The 16734-nt window shown below is 53.6% G+C and overlaps 1 protein-coding gene across 1 annotated transcript in view; it reads left to right on the top strand.

Moving 5' to 3' along the window:
* The window catches only part of CAMK2A (calcium/calmodulin dependent protein kinase II alpha), a 65414-nt gene extending 56691 nt beyond the window's left edge, over nt 1-8723 (top strand). Inside the window, exons 17-19 of the mRNA XM_052642648.1 lie at nt 1176-1270; nt 5098-5326; nt 5592-8723. Coding sequence (XP_052498608.1) covers nt 1176-1270; nt 5098-5326; nt 5592-5595 — 328 coding nt within the window. The 3' untranslated portion in view covers nt 5596-8723. The remainder of the gene's footprint in view (nt 1-1175; nt 1271-5097; nt 5327-5591) is intronic.
* Nucleotides 8724-16734: the final 8011 nt, after the last annotated feature.

Below are 16734 nucleotides of genomic sequence, written 5' to 3'. Positions count from 1 at the left end.
TGGAACTGCAGCAGATGGTTTCTGAGTCCCTTCGGAGGTCCAGAGACCTCCTGCAGAGGGGTTCCTTGGGGAGAGCGAGGTGGTGCTTAGTATTCCAGATGGTCAGGGCTCAGAGCCCCACCTTAAAGGACTCTGGATCTGGAAGGATCCTGGGAATCTCACATGATCTGAGAACAACCCCGCTGGCCAATCCATCTGGAGAACCTGAGGTTCTGAGTGGAGAAGCGAGTTGTCTGGAATCACGCAGACAGAGCGGTTAGGGCAGAACAAGGGCAGGGCGCCCTGCACTCACCACAGCTCCGGCTCACATGAGGCTGGGCCCTCCGCCATTATCTTCAGTCCCTCCCCAGGTTGGGATCTTTGTCTGTCCTGGGGTACTTCCTGTCCCTGGCTTCACTGTCATTGCCACAGGGGTCCATGTTGTGTCATAGACGATCTCAGAGACCTAGGGATGGGGGAGACAGTTTTTTCCTTCCTCCATCTGGCTATTAGGGTCTCCCAGAAAGCAGACGTGAGTGGGAGCACTGAGCTAAACACACACAGCAGAGGGCCTGCTCAGCCACGCCCCAGCTCCTTCCTCCCAGGCGCCGCTTCTTGGACGGCTATTTTCCTCATCTCACAGAAGAGGGAGCTGCGGCTCCCAGAGGACGCTGCTGCCAACAATAGGATGCCTTCATTTAATGCAGCAAAACGCGCCCCTCCAGGGCCACGCCTGCTGTGAACAGAAGTCAATTTAAAGTGAAGGAAAAGGTCCCCCTGCCCAAGGAAGACAGATTAGGAAAGCCCCCTCTGGACGGATCTGCTGCCTGAGGTGGGGGATGTGATGTAATCTGGAGAGTTGTGTACAGGCTGAGTTATCCCTGCTGGCATCTTGGTATGGCCCTCTTGCTCAGAGACGTTAGGGGGCAGGGGGCATGGTGGTCTCATGACGTGTAAGCAGCAGAGCCATGGTTTGGACCCAGGCTTCCCAGTTCCCAGTAGCACCTGCCAGTCAGCAGCGTCCACACTGTCCCTGTCCCAGCCCTGTCCCCTCCGCAGCCTCATTGATCCTATGAGGTGGGTGCAGTCACTTTTGATTTCACAGGCTCACCTTCCTGGGGTCCAGGCCCCTGGAATTAGAGGGGGCACCCGAGAGGCCACCCCAGCCCATCTTTCCTCTGACTTCCTCCCCCCAGGAAAATGTGTGACCCTGGGATGACGGCCTTCGAACCCGAGGCCCTGGGGAACCTGGTCGAGGGCCTGGACTTCCATCGATTCTATTTTGAAAACCGTGAGCAATCCCTTCCCTCTGGGCTGCCTGTTGTCTGCTCTATTCAGTGTCCTGCCAGATGGCACAGCAGGGTGATGGGCAGGGCCCCTGGGGCGGCTCAGGAGCCAGTGAGGAGGAAGGGCCCGTGTGGACAGGGCTTGGTACCGCCTTGGTTCTCTCTCCTAAGCCTGGTCCGTCCAACCGCTGTGGCTGCAGATGGGGACCTTGAATCAGTGTGACAAGCCCTCCCAGCCCTCGCCTGCCCATGACCCTGGGAGAGCCTGGGGAAGAACTTTATTCCCTTTCTACAGATAAGGGAGCCCCCCCAGGGGCACACCCCCAAGTTACAGTCACCTGAATGCCTGTAGCCACCCCAGCTGACCAGCTGGTTGCAAACTGGCATGTAGGTTGCTGTCCTGCAGGTGCCCTGATGAGTGGGCATGGAAATGCACTCTTGGGGGAGAAAGGGGGACCAAGCTCACACTGCTGTGCCCTGCCTGTCTGTCTAGGTCTCTGTCCGCATGTCTGTCCTTCCCAGGCCTCTCTTTGCAGGAGAGACCCTGGCAGCTTTGCACCCTGGGGCTGTCAGGGGGCTGAGGCTGGGCCTGACCTAGGGCGCTTTCTGCCTGCGTCTGTGTCTCGCCTTGGCCTTGGGTCAGACAAGGATAAACCAATGCACACGCAGGTTAGACTCATGCAGCTTAGGACCCAGAGGGAGGCCCTGAGAAGAGGCATGGCCAAGGTCCCCCAGAGGGGAGGCACTGAGGCAACGCTCTGGGATCCGGTGCTTGTGGGCACCCATTGAAACAGCGCTGGTTCACACAGTGAGCAAGTTGGTCCCTTTCCAACAGTACATCTGGCTCTGCCAAGAGGAAAGGCTCAGTGTAATGTCAGTCTCTCTTAAATACCTACTGACTTTCTAACTCACCTCTTTATCAAAAAGAGAGCGGTCTCAGGCCCAGGTGCCTTGCAGGAAAGAGCATGGAGCTAGGATTATATAATTTGATTTCATTTTCATTGGGCTTATTAAAAGTGTATTCTGTAAGACTGGTTATTCATTAATGATTGTTTTAGAAAGGTGTCTTTTAAAATAAATGTATCTACATTAATAAAGTGAATCAATTTAAGGAAATATTTTCATAAAGTAAGTATGTGCACATGCTAAGTCGCTTCAGTCATGTCCGACTTTTTGCGACCCCATGGACTGTGGCCCACCAGGCCCCTCTGTTTATGGGATTCTCCAGGCAAGAATACTAGAGTGGATTGCCATAAAGTAAGTATAGGTAGATGGTAATAACAAAGGTAGTACTTAAGCAACTGAAGTTGGCTCTAGTCCAACTCTTCATTGTACAGAGGGGAAACTGAGGTCCAGAGAGAGGAAGCGACTTGTCCAAAGGACCCAGATTGTTGGTGACAGAACCTGGTCCCGACTGCCTCCAGTGCCTCCTCCCTTCCCCGTGTTATCCCCTCACCTGGGCACCAGAGCTGGGCATTCCTCTCCTGTCTGCACACAGACTAACGGAATCTTGCAGAGTACAAGGGCTTAAGAGCATCCCCAAAAAGCTGTGAAGAAGGAAGTTACATTTTCTTTGGCAAATCAAACTCTGCTTTTCCAAGGCTAGCAACAGAAGCAGAGTGTGAAGAGAGGTGGCTGGACCCTACAGTCAGTCCCGCTCACCCTGGAGCTCCCTAGCTGATGACCAGGGGCACCTCTCTACTGGTCTGTCCTCTGGGGGGTTCTGGTTCCCCACAATGAACACCACAAGCCCCACAGAGCAGAGATCAGGCTGAGCCGGCTTTTAAGACTCAGGGATGCAAAAGGGGGAGGAGACACGGAAGGCCGTGTAAGCCCTTGACCTAAACTCTGGCAGTGAGTCCCATCATAACACTGGCTCCCCGGACTCTGGGCTTGAACACTTGATCACATCAAAGGATCGAAAAGAGCAAGACACAGGGTAACTGCCTGCCCTGGTGCAAGTCTCACCCTCCTGGCTGCTTTTTCCTGCTGGAGGACCTGGCCCTTTCTCCCATGCTATCCATGAGGGTAGATGTTGGGAGCCTAGTTTCCATTCAAGAGATGCCACGTTAGGGTGACCATTGCTTTACAAATGACTCTCAGGACCCCAGCCCTGGCAGACAGCAGTAAGGCCCAGTGCCGTCAACGGTGCTAAATTCTGTCCCTTTGGGAATTGTTTTAGATTGTCCTAATTCAGTCCCACGTAGAGACTGACTTCTTTAGGTTCTACTGCACTTCTTTCAGAGACTGGCCCAGCTTTGGACAAGTCCAGTTGCTTCTCTGGGCCTCAGTTTCCAGATCTGCTAAATGGATGCATTGAACTAAACAGTGTTGAGAGCCTCCAGCCTTGAATGCTGTTGAGGATGCTCACAGAGGCCTCCTTGCATTTTGTGGGAGGGCCAAAGGGTGACCTCTGATCTCTGAGGTCATTCCAAAGCTTATATGCAAAAGCTCTTCACTCTTGCTATACAAGAGCCCAGAATTATAAAAGCCTCTTAGTCTACATATTCAAGACTCGGTGATTTGGGGTCATTTATCTAAAACTTGGGTATAATGTGAGGATCATATTTAGGTGCAGATATTATTGGATGCTTTCTGAAGTTGTGAAAAGAAAAATTTTTTTTACATTTTTCAGGAAATCAGTGGCTCACACACCTGGCTAGGCATCAGAATCAAAGGATGGGAGAGGGGAGGGAGCTTTTTTAATATGACAGATTCCTGAACTGGCATCTCCAAAGGTGGGGCTGGGCAATCTATATTTTGCATGAGCTCTCCTGTGGGATTTGGGCACGTTTGGGCTACACTGAGGGAAGCTGTGAGGGTTCCACTGAAGCCCAAGATCCTAGTGACCCCTGTCCAGCCCCTCCCGAGGTGACTGTCTTCCTGTGTTTTGTTTTCTGTCTTGCTGAGAAAAATTGAGAGTTCCTAAAACCAAGCTGGTGATGATGATGATAGTAATAATTGTGGCTCACATATTACACAGAGAGGGCTGGTTTTGTCAGTTCTCTCATGATTATAAGAGCTGTGCCTTTCCCCCTAACTCTGGAAAGCTCCACGACCACATCCCATGGCCACCAGTACCTCCCTACAATTCCAAGATTCTAACAGTTTTAATGTTCTTCAAGTTTCTGTAATTCTATACGTTGAGAATAGAGGTGGCTAATGAGGTGCCCATAAGTTGTGCCTGACTACACATGTTTCATACAGTCTGCGTGATGTTTTAAATTTGAAAGCCATCATTAAAACTGAGGCATTGACATAGAAATCCAGATTTCTAGATTCTCTTGAAAAATGAGGTGTGGCAACATGAGTCTCACTTACATAGCAAACGCCAAGGAAGCTGCGCACAGGGCGCCTCCCCAGAAGGGACACGGTGCCCTGTTTGCCACTGTCTCCACCACTCCCTACTGGCCCCTTACCCCGAGACACAGGGTCTGTAGTCATCTAGCATCTCATACTCAGTTCAGCCCCCTTGTTTGTGTACTCTCCTGGCCTCTGTAGGGATCTGGGTTGAGACTGTGGTCTAAGCTCACCTGACACTACGTTCACCTGTTATGTCTGAGATACCATGATTCTCAATTCCATTCCCCTGAGTGTGAAGAATTCACCTTGTCTTGAAGTCAACTGTATCTCCCCTGGGGTCTGATCTAGTCATCTACAAGCTGTGCCCTGACTCCCAGGTAGCTGAGCCCTGTCGCAGAGACCCGCTCCTCTGGAAATGAGGCAGGCAGAGGTGCTCTGCTGAAGCGTTGCTGAGAAGTGGGGGAGGGAAGGAAGCGAACCGGAGGCCCCCAGGTGCAACTCCTCCGCCCCCTCCCGTCCCCGCCTGCAGTGTGGTCCCGGAACAGCAAGCCTGTGCACACCACCATCCTGAACCCCCACATCCACCTGATGGGTGACGAGTCGGCCTGCATCGCCTACATCCGCATCACGCAGTACCTGGACGCCGGCGGCATCCCCCGCACGGCCCAGTCGGAAGAGACCCGCGTCTGGCACCGCCGGGATGGCAAATGGCAGATCGTCCACTTCCACAGATCCGGGGCGCCTTCCGTCCTGCCGCAGTAAGAGCCCCTCCTTCTGATGATCTAAATGAGCGGGGTGGTGTCGGTCTGGAGGTGGTACACGCTGAGGAACCTGGCTGCTGGACGGGCCCTGAGCCAGAAGTGGGAAGACCACTGGGAGGAGACCAGGCCTGTGGGTCCCAGGGGGTGGGGGGAGGAGCCGCGGGTGGGACCCACGGGAGGCAACTTGAACTCCATCCAAGGAGGTGGGCATGGTGCCCTGAGAAGCACCCACGTTACCCACTGTGTCAACTGTGTCTTGCAGCTGAAGGACCAGGCTGGAGGCGCTGTACCGCAGAGATCCACTCTTTGTCCGTGGAATGTGGCTGCTGGTTCTCCCACTTGGATTTTGCTGGAATTCCCCCAATTGCATCATCCCACCACCACCACTATCACCATCACCTTTATACCTGTGTCAAGAAAACCTGTCCACTCGCAAAAGCCATCACGACTTCAGAGCAAATGGCCACATCTCCCCGTCTCCACCTGTCACTCTTGCTCTCTGTCCCCTGCCAGGGTGGGGCTTCCTCAGGCCCAGGTGCCCTGGGTGCTGGCCCCGAGGACCCCCCTCCCAGCTGTCATTGGCCTGGTCTTGCCTTGGCCAGAGGCCAAGGTCCCAGCTGTGTGTTCACCCAGGGGCTGGGGAGGAGGGGCAGAGCCGGGAGGAAGGTGGCATCCACCAGAACCCCTTCCCTGATCTCCCCTCTTCTGGGTCCTTGGGGAAGGGCAGAACAGCCAGCCCCCTGCACCAACCTCACCCGTGGGGGAGGGCAAAGAGGAGCCAGATGTCAGGAGCCTGCTGCCTCAGACCTCCGTCCTAACTCTTCTCCCATCCTGTCCTGCCCTCTTGTTCTCGACCCTCCTCCCTCAGTGTGGGGGGCTCGATCCTCTCAGGGTGCCCCCACTTCTTCCTTTCTTCCTTCTGCCGATGTTTACTTCCAACACTAGCTGCCCATTCCACCCATCCATCCGGCCTGGAGAATTCCAGCTTCATCATATCCGAAGGGGAGAATCTGATTGCTTTTCGAGGGCAAAAGAAAACAACCGTTAGGTATCGCTTCTACTCGGACCGCATGCCTTTTTATAGCCAAACTTCTGTGTGTTTCGTAAGTGGATTTCGCGTTAATGGATATTTATGTAATAACTAGACCTCTCAAATTATTGTGAGAAGGTTTGGGTTGGGAAGGGAGGTGGGAAGAGGGCTGAGGGGTAGTTTTTCTTTTTTCCTGTTCTAGGTCTTTTTTTTTTTTGTCATCTCTGAGATGGACTTTGTCACTTGTGGGTTATCTGGGGCTGAGGTGGACTCAGCCTGACAGGGAAGGATCTCTGACATTTCAGTCCCCAGGTTCCCTTGGGGACTGGAGAAGCATCAGATGTTAGTGCTGATAAAGAAATAGCAAATCTGGGCAGAGAGAGTGGGGGAGGTTGTCAGGGTGGCAGTATCTGGACTTTATCTTGCTTGCCTCCCAAACTGAGATCCTTTCTACCATGCTGCCCAGGATTTCATTACATCTGTGCACCACCCTCAGCGCCCCCCCATCCATCTCTGGGGGGTTCACGAGCATGTGTCTTCATGCGGGTCCAAAAAGAACACTGGGAGTTCTCCTCTTCACACCTCCTGCTGCGGCTGTGGTTTGCATCTCTCTTTTCCTTTCTCTTTCCCTCTTCCCTTGGGATTGACTCTGATGTGGAATGCCTTGGCACGTCCACCTGGATCTACTGTCTGCACTGTTTTCTTTGCATGACTTTATATGCAGTAAGTATGTTGAAATAAAAAAAAAAAGAAGAAGAAATAACACTCAGCAAAACCAATCTACATGTTTTGGACAAAAAAAGAAATAGAGGTTGTATTCTCAGTGTCCGACTCGGAATTATGTTGCTGCCTCTCTGTGCTTTTGGCCTCTGTGTGGCCGTGTTTTGCCAGCATGAGATACTGTCCCCTCTGGAGGATTTTAGGGGAGGAAGAGCCACATCTCCAAAGATCTGGAGGAATCTCTCTGATCCCTCCAAACCTCTGGGGTATGCTGGGTGTTGAGTGGAGCAGGACTAATGGGATGTGACCCAGTATTTCCTGAGTTTTCCCTGATCATGAGCTGTCTGCTGGGCCCATTCTCTTGCACTCTTGCCCCCGGGACAGGTGAGGCAGGCTGGGCAGGGGCCGCAGGTCAGGAGAGAGGCTACCCAGCCCTCCTGGTCTCCAAACTGGTCGATCACTGGCCTTTCTCCTTGGCAAAGACCCTGCTGCCGAGGCCCAGGGCAGGCACTTGGTCTGTCCCAGGTCCAGAGGGCTTCCCAGTAAGGCCCAGTGATCCCAGTGTCCCAGCAGCAAAACTGTTTGCCTCCCTTGCAAGCTGCCAGCTCCCACAGCCATCCCCAAGCCAAAGGTGAGGGATTGCTGCCATTACCAAGGCAAAGTCTGGTCCTTTTTTCAGCCTCAGTTTCTCCCTCTGTTAAAAGGGTTAATATTGCTGCCCAGCCTATGTTACAGGGCTGATGGGGGATCAGACAGAACACTGGGGTGAAGACTGAACCCTGAATACACCCATGAGAATCGACAGGGTGAGTCACTGGCTGGATTCCTGTCCTTTTCTGGGCTGGCCAGTCCCCCTGCTCTCCCCCAACTGCCCCTCAGCCCCGTCTTTGTGCCTGTCCTCTGCTTATCAGGACTGCGGGGGAAAGAGCCACGTTTGGGGGGTTATTAGGATTTCATTCCCAGCTCTGACCAGACTTGCTGTGTGACCTTGGGAAAGTCCTTTCCCTGCTCACCCCTCGGTTCCCCACCAGAGGGAGCTGAGCTGGAAGACACCAGCATCCTGCCTTTTATCTGCTGACACGCCTCCTGTCCACTGTGCCCCTCTCTGGATGCCAGAGAAGTGGAGGCTGGTCCCTACCCCACATTGAGATGGCTCCACTGCGAAGGCCACGCCTGTGGGTGTGCAGCCAGCTGGTGTGGACCACAGGGCATGGCGTGATCCTGAGACAGCAGGCAGGGAGACTGGCAGACAAAGTGGCCCAGAGCCCAATACCACCAGACAGTCAAACATCCTGTAGATGCAAAAAAATCCAGACCTAAGACAAGTCCTAGGCTCCGGCATGCAAACACATCCACGGGAAAGCATTCTCCCGTGTGTGCGCCCAGCAAGCGCTGATCCTGACCCCTGGTCTCCTGTCTCCCTTCAAGGGGAGACCCTTTAGGGGATGTATTTGCCAGACTCCCCGTGCTGGTATCTTTGTTACTATTTGGGGGTTTGTTTCAGTTCTTTTTTAAAATATGTGGCTGTGAACTTGAATGACCACTGCTCAAACTTTCTGCTATTGTGGGGTTGGGGGGAAGAAGGGGGTGTCTGTTTTATTCTTGGTGTTTTCAGTGCAATAAATAGCTACCAACTTCTGTGCACTTGCTGTCTCTCTGTCTTGGTTAAGCAGAGCACTGGGGGAGTATGTCTGTTTCCTGTTCTAGTTCCTCTCGGTTGCAAAATAAAGACCCAGGTCTTTATTCTGATTGGACTAACCTGGTCACAAGCTCAAGGTTGAGCCAATCACTATGGGATTATGCCTGGACCTGTGTGTCCTAGCCTTAGAGCCAAGGATGGGGCTGGGGTGCCCTTAACAAGAGCAATGAGTTGCCACCAATGGCCAACAGAAAGTCTCTCTTAGGGACCTGGGGCAAGGCTCTTCTCCTCCAGACCTTGGTTTCCTTGTACAATGAAGGAATTGTTCCAGAAGTCCCTCCCTACCCAATATTTTTCCTCTGCCCAACCTCACAGACAAGGCCCCAGGCCCCAGAAGCCTTGAGAGAGGGAGGGAGAGGAAGGGTCTCTTTACCCATAGACTGTATATGAACCTAGAGTCTAGGGCAGAGGCCTTGGGGCTGGAGAAAGGAGTGGAGGAAAGGCTCCACTGGGGGAAGGGAGGCCACTATCACATTAGAGGCTAGTTGGTTCCCTGACCCCCAGTTGGTCAGGCTGACCCAGGGTGGTGATATAGAGGTTTCGGCCCCCTCAGGCCATGACAGGGTGACCAACCATTCATTGCTGACATGAATTTTCAGTACAAAACCCGACAGTCTCATGCAAAACAGATGAGTTGCTCACTGTAGGTCATGCCCCCACCTAAGAGATGTAACTTGAAAAAAAAAAAAAGCACAGTGTTTGAGAGTTGCAAGGTAAGTTTTATTTGGCAGCAAAATGAAGACAATATCCAAGGAGACATTTCAGATAGCGCTGAGAAACTGCTCCAAAGTAGTAGAAGGGGAAATCAGTACATATGTGAAGGGGGAGTACATGCAATCAAGCACATATTTTTTGCAGAAGGTTTCTGCTAGTCACGAGGAGCACCTGCCACCATGAAGGATTTTGGTGCTTTTCTAGACAAAAGGAGATACAAGAATTGGGCTCATAAAATCAGCACCTAAAAATATCTAACAATCTGAAGACCCGTTCTGCCAGTTTTTCCCAGAGCACAAAGTTCCTAATTTCTGCTCTCCACCCTAAACTCCTTTCAAGGAGTATTAAAAATCAGCAGCTGCAGCAGCGCATGATTTAATCCTTGTAGAGCTAGATCGCAAGTACTGACGGCAAGTGCCAATTTGTATTTGATGAAGGCCTGATTCCACAGGGCCAGGGGCAGGGTTGGCGGGGGTGACTTCTAGAGCCAACCGTCCTCTCCAGACCATGCTCTGAGTGCCTGGGCTTCAGAATTCCCGCACCAGCTGCTTTCTGGGTCTATCCTGGCTGCTGGCATGTGAGATGGCCAGAGGGCATTTCTACAGGGCATGTGCGAGGAGCTTGGTAGTAAGGCTGAAAATGGCAAGGAGGTGTGAAGCAGAGGGATCCAGGCCCTTCATTTGCACTCTTGTCTTGGAGCCTGGCATGTCAGCGCCAGGACGGCTTGGACCTGAGCCTTCAGGTGCCCTGGATCTCCCTCCTGGGCTGCAGGAAGGACTTGAGAACTTGAGCTGCCATTGCAGACACTCGCCGGAAGGTGGCAGCACAGGAGCAGATTACAGGAGGTCCAGAGTCGTGTGAGTCTACGAAGCTCTGGGAGCACCAGGTAAACCTCGAGGTATCCTTTACCTCACAGTGCCAGCCGCTATTATTATCTACAAGAGCATGATCTTTTACAGTTCACAGGGTGCTTTCACACGTCTTGCCCTAGTTGGAACAGTCCTATTTTGAAGATGAAGAAAACAAGACTCAGAGGCAAAGAGGCTTCTTTGCAAGACAAAGTCAGGACTACCGCAAGCAGAGCTCCAGGGCCATGGTCTGTGTTTCCCCTGGGATTCTCAGGAAACCATCCCCCACCCCGCCACCTCTCTTTAACCGCTATCCACTCCAGCTGGTGCCTCATCTCTTATTGTCTACATCTGTAGTCTCCACCTCCTCACTGGCCGTTTACTCCAGAACTCACTGCAGAGGACCGGATTTCTTTTTATTCCTTGCTCAATGCACAGCAACATTTCTGCTCCCTTGAGGACACAGCTGCGATACCTTCTCCGGGAAGCCCCACCTCCTTCCCAGCATGCACTGCGTTAGGTCCCCCCACAGGCTCCACAGGCTTCTCTACTCACTCCCAGCGTGCACTGCATTAGGCCCCTTCACAGGCTCCACAGTCTCTTCTACTCCCAGCATGCACTGAGTTAGCTTCCTCCACAGGCTCCGCAACTGCCACTCCCCACTCCCAGAGTGCACTGCGTTGGGTCCACATGTAGGCTCGGCAGCCTCCTCTACCTACCTCACCAGAGCTCACTGATTTGAAGTCACCTGAACAAGTGTCCACAAAACCGTGAGCTCCTCGAAGGCAGTCAACACCTTGTCCATGTTGCGGATGCACGCAGCAGGTATCGTCATCTTTGCCGAGGGTAGACCCCTGACAACTGTGTGCTGCTAAAATTGTTCACACCTGACCTCCTTGATATGTGCTCTCTCACGACCCTCGGTTCACCTCTGTGTGGGGCACTACGATGCTCTGCATTCCACAAATAAGGAAACTGTGGTGCAGAAAGTGAAGACACTGGCCCAAAATGGCCCCGGGAGAGAAGGAGGTGAGATTCAGAATCGGAACCACTCTGACCACCTGCTAGGGCAGGCAGCAGCCGGGCTGGGCTCCAGGGAGGACGCAGAGATGAGGTAGCTTGTCTCCTGTCCCCAGGAATCTCTGACCCCATCCCAGAGAGTGAGAACCAGCACTCAGGGCAGACTAGGGTGACAGCTGGACCTGGTAGCAAGGTTTCAGGAGCCAGAGAAAGAGGCAAGAGAGGGTGGCAGCACCTGGGAGTTCTGGGACGATTTGTATGGATGCTTAGCAAGTTGAGATGTGGGGGAACCCTGCAGGCAAGAGCTGGGCTGAGAGCCCTGACTGGTGGGTCGGTTAGGGGAGAAGGGGGCCACAAGTGTCAGAACGCTGAGAGTGCCCCTGTATCTACCGTGCTGCTTGCGTGCTAAGTTGCTTCAGTCGTGTCCGACTCTTTAACCCTATTGACTATATATAGTCTGCTGGGCTCCTCTGTCCATGGGATTTTCCAGGCAAGAATACTGGAGTGGGTTGCCATGCCCTCCTCCAGGGGTATCTTCCCCACCCAGGGATCGAACTCACATCTCTTATATCTCCTGCATTGGCAAATGAGTTCTTTACTACTAGCGCCACCTGGGAAGCCCCCTATCATGCTGGGGGCATGCCTTTCCAGGGCATGGGTGGGTCTCCAGCAATGGAAAAGGTCTTCCCCAAACCAGGGCCATAGTAAATCTTTCAGGGAACATCCCCCAGCCGGTGCTGGGAGTGTTTGCAGAGGGCAAGGCGGGGCAGGTCCAGTCCTGTGGGAATGTCCCCCTACTACGTCCTTCCTCCTGAGATGAGCCCCACCCTACCTTCTCCATCTGGGCCTGCCAAGGTCTCCATGGCCACTTCCCTCTGGGCAGCCGTCCCTTCCAGGGCCCTGGGCCACAGCAGGCAGGGAATGGAGTTATCTAGGAGTGGACTATCGCTTCCCTCAGGAAAAAGGGGTGGATTATCATCACTGTATGGCCTTGGGTGAGTTACTTTCCCTCTCTGGACCTCAGTTTCCTCATTATTACAACTATGGGGGTAAACCTGTGGCCCCCAAATATGGAAACTGGGCTGGCTGCTCAGAGTCACCCAGGAAGTTTGCTAAAAATACAGATATTCTAGGCTCCACCCACAGGGATTAGGACACATTAGGACTGGGCAGGGCTCCAGACCACTGTTGTTTTCGTAAGGACCTAGTTTGGGAATTCTGTATCGAGCACCCCCCTTCCTTGGTTCCCACAGTCATACTGGGATTCAGTTATCGGCAGGCCCCACCCAGCCTTCCTGCTTCCCCATCCTGCTCCCCTGACTCAGCTAGATCAATATTGACCATCGGCCCCTCCCCTGCTTCTGACTTCTGTCACCCCAACCCCTGAAACTCTCTGAGACCCTGACCCTGGGGCAGCAGAGGCAAGGTCAAAGCAAGGCTTTTGGCCTAGAGGACCTGTCACACTCCCTGACACCAATCCAACATCCCCCACCTCCAGCTGGTTTCGCAGGACATACCAGCTCACTGAAGAAACCATCAGGGCTCCTACTCATGAAGTCCATCCTGCAAGTGAGGAAAACCCCTGAATCTGGCTACAAAGAGGTGGTGCTCCCCACATAGCTCTCCATGGCATGGTCACTGACAAAAGGCTGAATTGAGCAGGCAAGGGCACAGAGCTTCCTTCTGCCCACGGCTCTCCCTCCAGTCACCTTTGTGGGGCACAACAAGCTTTTTGTCCAACCCAGTCATCTTACTGATGGGGTCACTGGCCTAGCCTCCAAGGAACGTGCCATGGAGCTCGGAGTTGCAGGCCCTGTGCCTCCATCTTGGCCCTTCTCTGGCTCCAAGCACAACATCCCACTCTGTTTCTTTACCTGGACAGCAAGCTCATGAGAACCATTCCCCCTGGAGAATTTCTACATGCCATGTTTTATGTGAAGCACTCTAATCATTTTTTTAAGCTATGCATCAAGCAGCTATATTATCTCATTTAATTTCCTGTTATTCTCCCCATCTGAGTCTGAGGACATCTGGGTTCAGAGAGGGCAAGTCGATTCAGCTGGTCACACAGTCAGTGAGCAATGGAGTCGAGATTGGACTCTGGCCAGTAGATGTTGGGTCCTCCTGGGCTGCCACCCACTTCAATACTCAAAGGCATACAACTCACAGGTGTGGTGGACTTTAGCGGGAAAAGGCTTCCCTCACCCCCTGCCCACACCTCACAAATGAAAAGTAATCCTGAATGGGGCCGCTGGGAGGAGGCCACCATGTGGCCAGAAGGGGCCGGCTGCTGCTCTGTCCTGGGGGAGAAGGTCAGGCAGCAGGAAGTCAGGCGGACATGGAGCAGGGTGCTGACCATAGCTCTGCAGGCGGGAGGCTGCTCCGGACGCCCTTCCAGGGCAAGACCAGCGTCAGCGAGGCCTCAGGCCCCAGAGGGAGCGGTCTGGAGCTCAAGGAGCCAAACTTTCCATGAGCCATTAGCAAAAAATGAGCCTGGAGAACAGTGTCCACCGCAGACCTGGAGACTCAGCAACCCTGGGTCACGTGGAATTCAGAGGGGCTGGGACTGTCTTAACTCTTCCCTGGCTATCCCCAGAGCCGCTGATGCTACACCCATCGTGCAAAGCTGTGAAGTGGCAGTGTGGGTCCCCCAGGCCACACAGCCAAGACAGGCAGAGCTGGAAATGACCCCATGCTTGCATGGCTGAGCAGTGCACCCATCCCGCCCATGGGGCCCTGCTGCTGCCCCAAGCACTCAGGTCCAAGGAGTGTGAAAAAAAAGTCTTCATAATTCCATGAAATGGTTTGTCTCAAAAGGCCATGAGTTGCCCTGTGCAGGCTGACCTGGGCTGTCAGAGCTCGCTGGATATAGGGCTGAGTCAGCCCCCATGAAGACTCCAGGAGTCCATACCTGGGTGCTGAAGAGTGTATAGAGGTGGGCCCTAAAAGGATGGGCAGGATTCCAATGGGTAGATGGAGGAGGCACTAGGTCAGGGAGCCTGGACCTACACAGGGAACCATGCAGAGGTGAACTTGGCTGGGGTGGTGAAGGGCAATGCAGGGGGAGGGCCTACTGAGGATCAAACACCAAGATAACCAGTGTGACCCCCAGTGTTATCTCTTGACCCTCACTTGACCTTGGGAATACGGCTGCTCTAATGTGTGGCCAGAAGCCTCTCTCTCCTTTGCCCCACCCCCACCCCCATTTGCTTTCACAGATCGTAGGCTGGAAGTCACTGCATTTGGTCCAGGGCCCCATCTCAGTGCCTCCCGGCATTGCCCAAGGAAACACCTTTTCTGAGGAGTCCCAGAATAGGAATGGAGGGCCCCAGGCCACCTTCCACCACATCCCAGCCAGGCACATTCATTGCCTCCCAGAACCCTCCACCAGCCTCCCAAGGTCAGGGGTCCACAGACACAAAGATCAACTAAGACAGGAAGCAGAGTGCTGAGTAGGTGTGGGGCGCCCTGGGTGGGGCTGCACTCTAGGTCATTCTCACTGGGGATTCTCAGGCAAGCCCTGCCTCTCTGACTGCTAAGCCCCTAAGTCTGCCAAGCTGTTGGCCTGCACTGAGGGCCCAACAGGAGGCCTTAATTGAGCCATGCTGCTTTATACCTTCCGAATCATTTTTAGAAATGGGACATATTTTGTAAAACTTCAGATTTCACTCTTCTCTTAAAAACCCAGAATATCTGGCAACCCAGGCCCACACTTCTGAAGGGTAGCTGCTCCTTTAGAGAGACAGACCTTCTTTCCCAGCTCACCACAATCTGCACCAGGCCCTCTTGTCTCTCTAACACTTACTAAGGGTCAGCTGCCACTTACTCTCCCACTCAAACCTACAGCTTTGCTCACCCAGGTTCTCTGCCCAAGTCCCTGTAGGCACTTGGGTTTGGCACCTGCTGGGACACTCTAGGATTCCAGGCTAGGGTTCTACTCCAGACAAGGCCGATGTCTCCTCTCAGGTGACCACTGTGCTGTCAGGGTTTCCTCCAGCTGCGGGTCCCTGATCCCCAATCGGCTCCCACTGCAATCGGGGCCTAACTGGCATCTGGTATAAGGCAGGGAGATACGAAGTCAGTATGGGGACCAGGATGGGAGTAGTGGGGACACGGTGTGGGCAGCAGAGGGAGCAGAAGTGTGGCACGGCAGGGAAGGCTGTGGGAGCAGCAGGAATGGGAAAAGCAGGAAAGATTGGAAGACTGGGCCAGGGAGGACAGTCCAGGAGCTGCAGAGGCAGGAGGAAGCAGGGCAGGTGAGTGAGGCTGGAGAGGCTGAAGCTGGTGGGGGTCTGTAGAAACCTAGAATCCTCCAAATGCAGACTTGGAATCTAGGAAAAGAAAAGCCTAAACTCTTAGGATCCTCTATTCCTGACTCCCAGGACCCAGGCCTACAGCTCAGTCCTAAAGCCCAGACTCAGTCCTAGATCAAGTCCAGAGCATGCTTCCTCCAGGCCCAGGGCAGCTCTGAGCAGGCTGGGCACCAGGGGCTCTGTGAGCAAGGCTTGAGCCCACCCCCACCCCCAGGGTGTGGGAAGAACCCTTCTGAATTGTGATGGCCATTCCTGCATCTTTTGCAAATTAGCAAACCCATCTCTCCCCTACCTAGAGCCCCAAAGGGGGGTGGGGCAGAGGGGGCTCTGACCCTTTGTTAGGGGAAATTTATTAATATCCGAAATATGCAGCAGCCCCTCCTTTCCACCCCAATCAAAGCCTTTGCAGACACCTGGGCCTCGCATTTGAAAGGCCCTGGGGCCCTTTTATATTGGCAAGGTCCTGCCAGATGGGGGTGGGTAGAACCAGGAAATTCTTCCAGCCTGGGAAACCCTTGGGTCCTCCCAGTCCCTCTCTTGGAGCTCTAGCTGCTACTGCAGGTAAGGCTGAGGAAGACTTGGGGAGGAAAGGAGGACAGCCAGCCAGGGAAAAGAAGAGGACTGGTGGGCCCTGGTTTGTCCCCAGCTCTGCCTGTCTCCATGGGGTAGCCTTGAGCAAGTCTTTACCCCTTGGTGGGCCTTGGTTTGTCCACATGTATAATGGGAGACTAAGTGGTCATTAAGGACCTTCCTTATCATCCTTCCTAAGCCCCACCCACCCGCCCCTGCCTTGGACAAATCGCAAAGCTAGTGTCAGGCCAGGAGGGCCAGGAAAGGTGGCAGCTGAGCTTCAGTTTCCTTATCTGTCCACTGAGAACCAGGAAGTTCTGTGCTGCCCACCTTGGGGCTCTCACTGGCAAGGAGGCAATGTAAGGAAGATGACTTCATTGGTGTTTATTAACAATAAGCCAACAGAACACAGATGAGTTGGGGAGACATTGGGAGAGAGAAAGAGCACAGAGGCTGGACAACCACTCCAGGCCGCCCTGCCCCACAGAGGA

The sequence above is a fragment of the Budorcas taxicolor genome, chromosome 7, assembly GCF_023091745.1.
Source record: "Budorcas taxicolor isolate Tak-1 chromosome 7, Takin1.1, whole genome shotgun sequence".
NCBI lineage: Eukaryota > Metazoa > Chordata > Mammalia > Artiodactyla > Bovidae > Budorcas > Budorcas taxicolor.
This window is presented reverse-complemented; position numbering and strand designations above follow the sequence as displayed.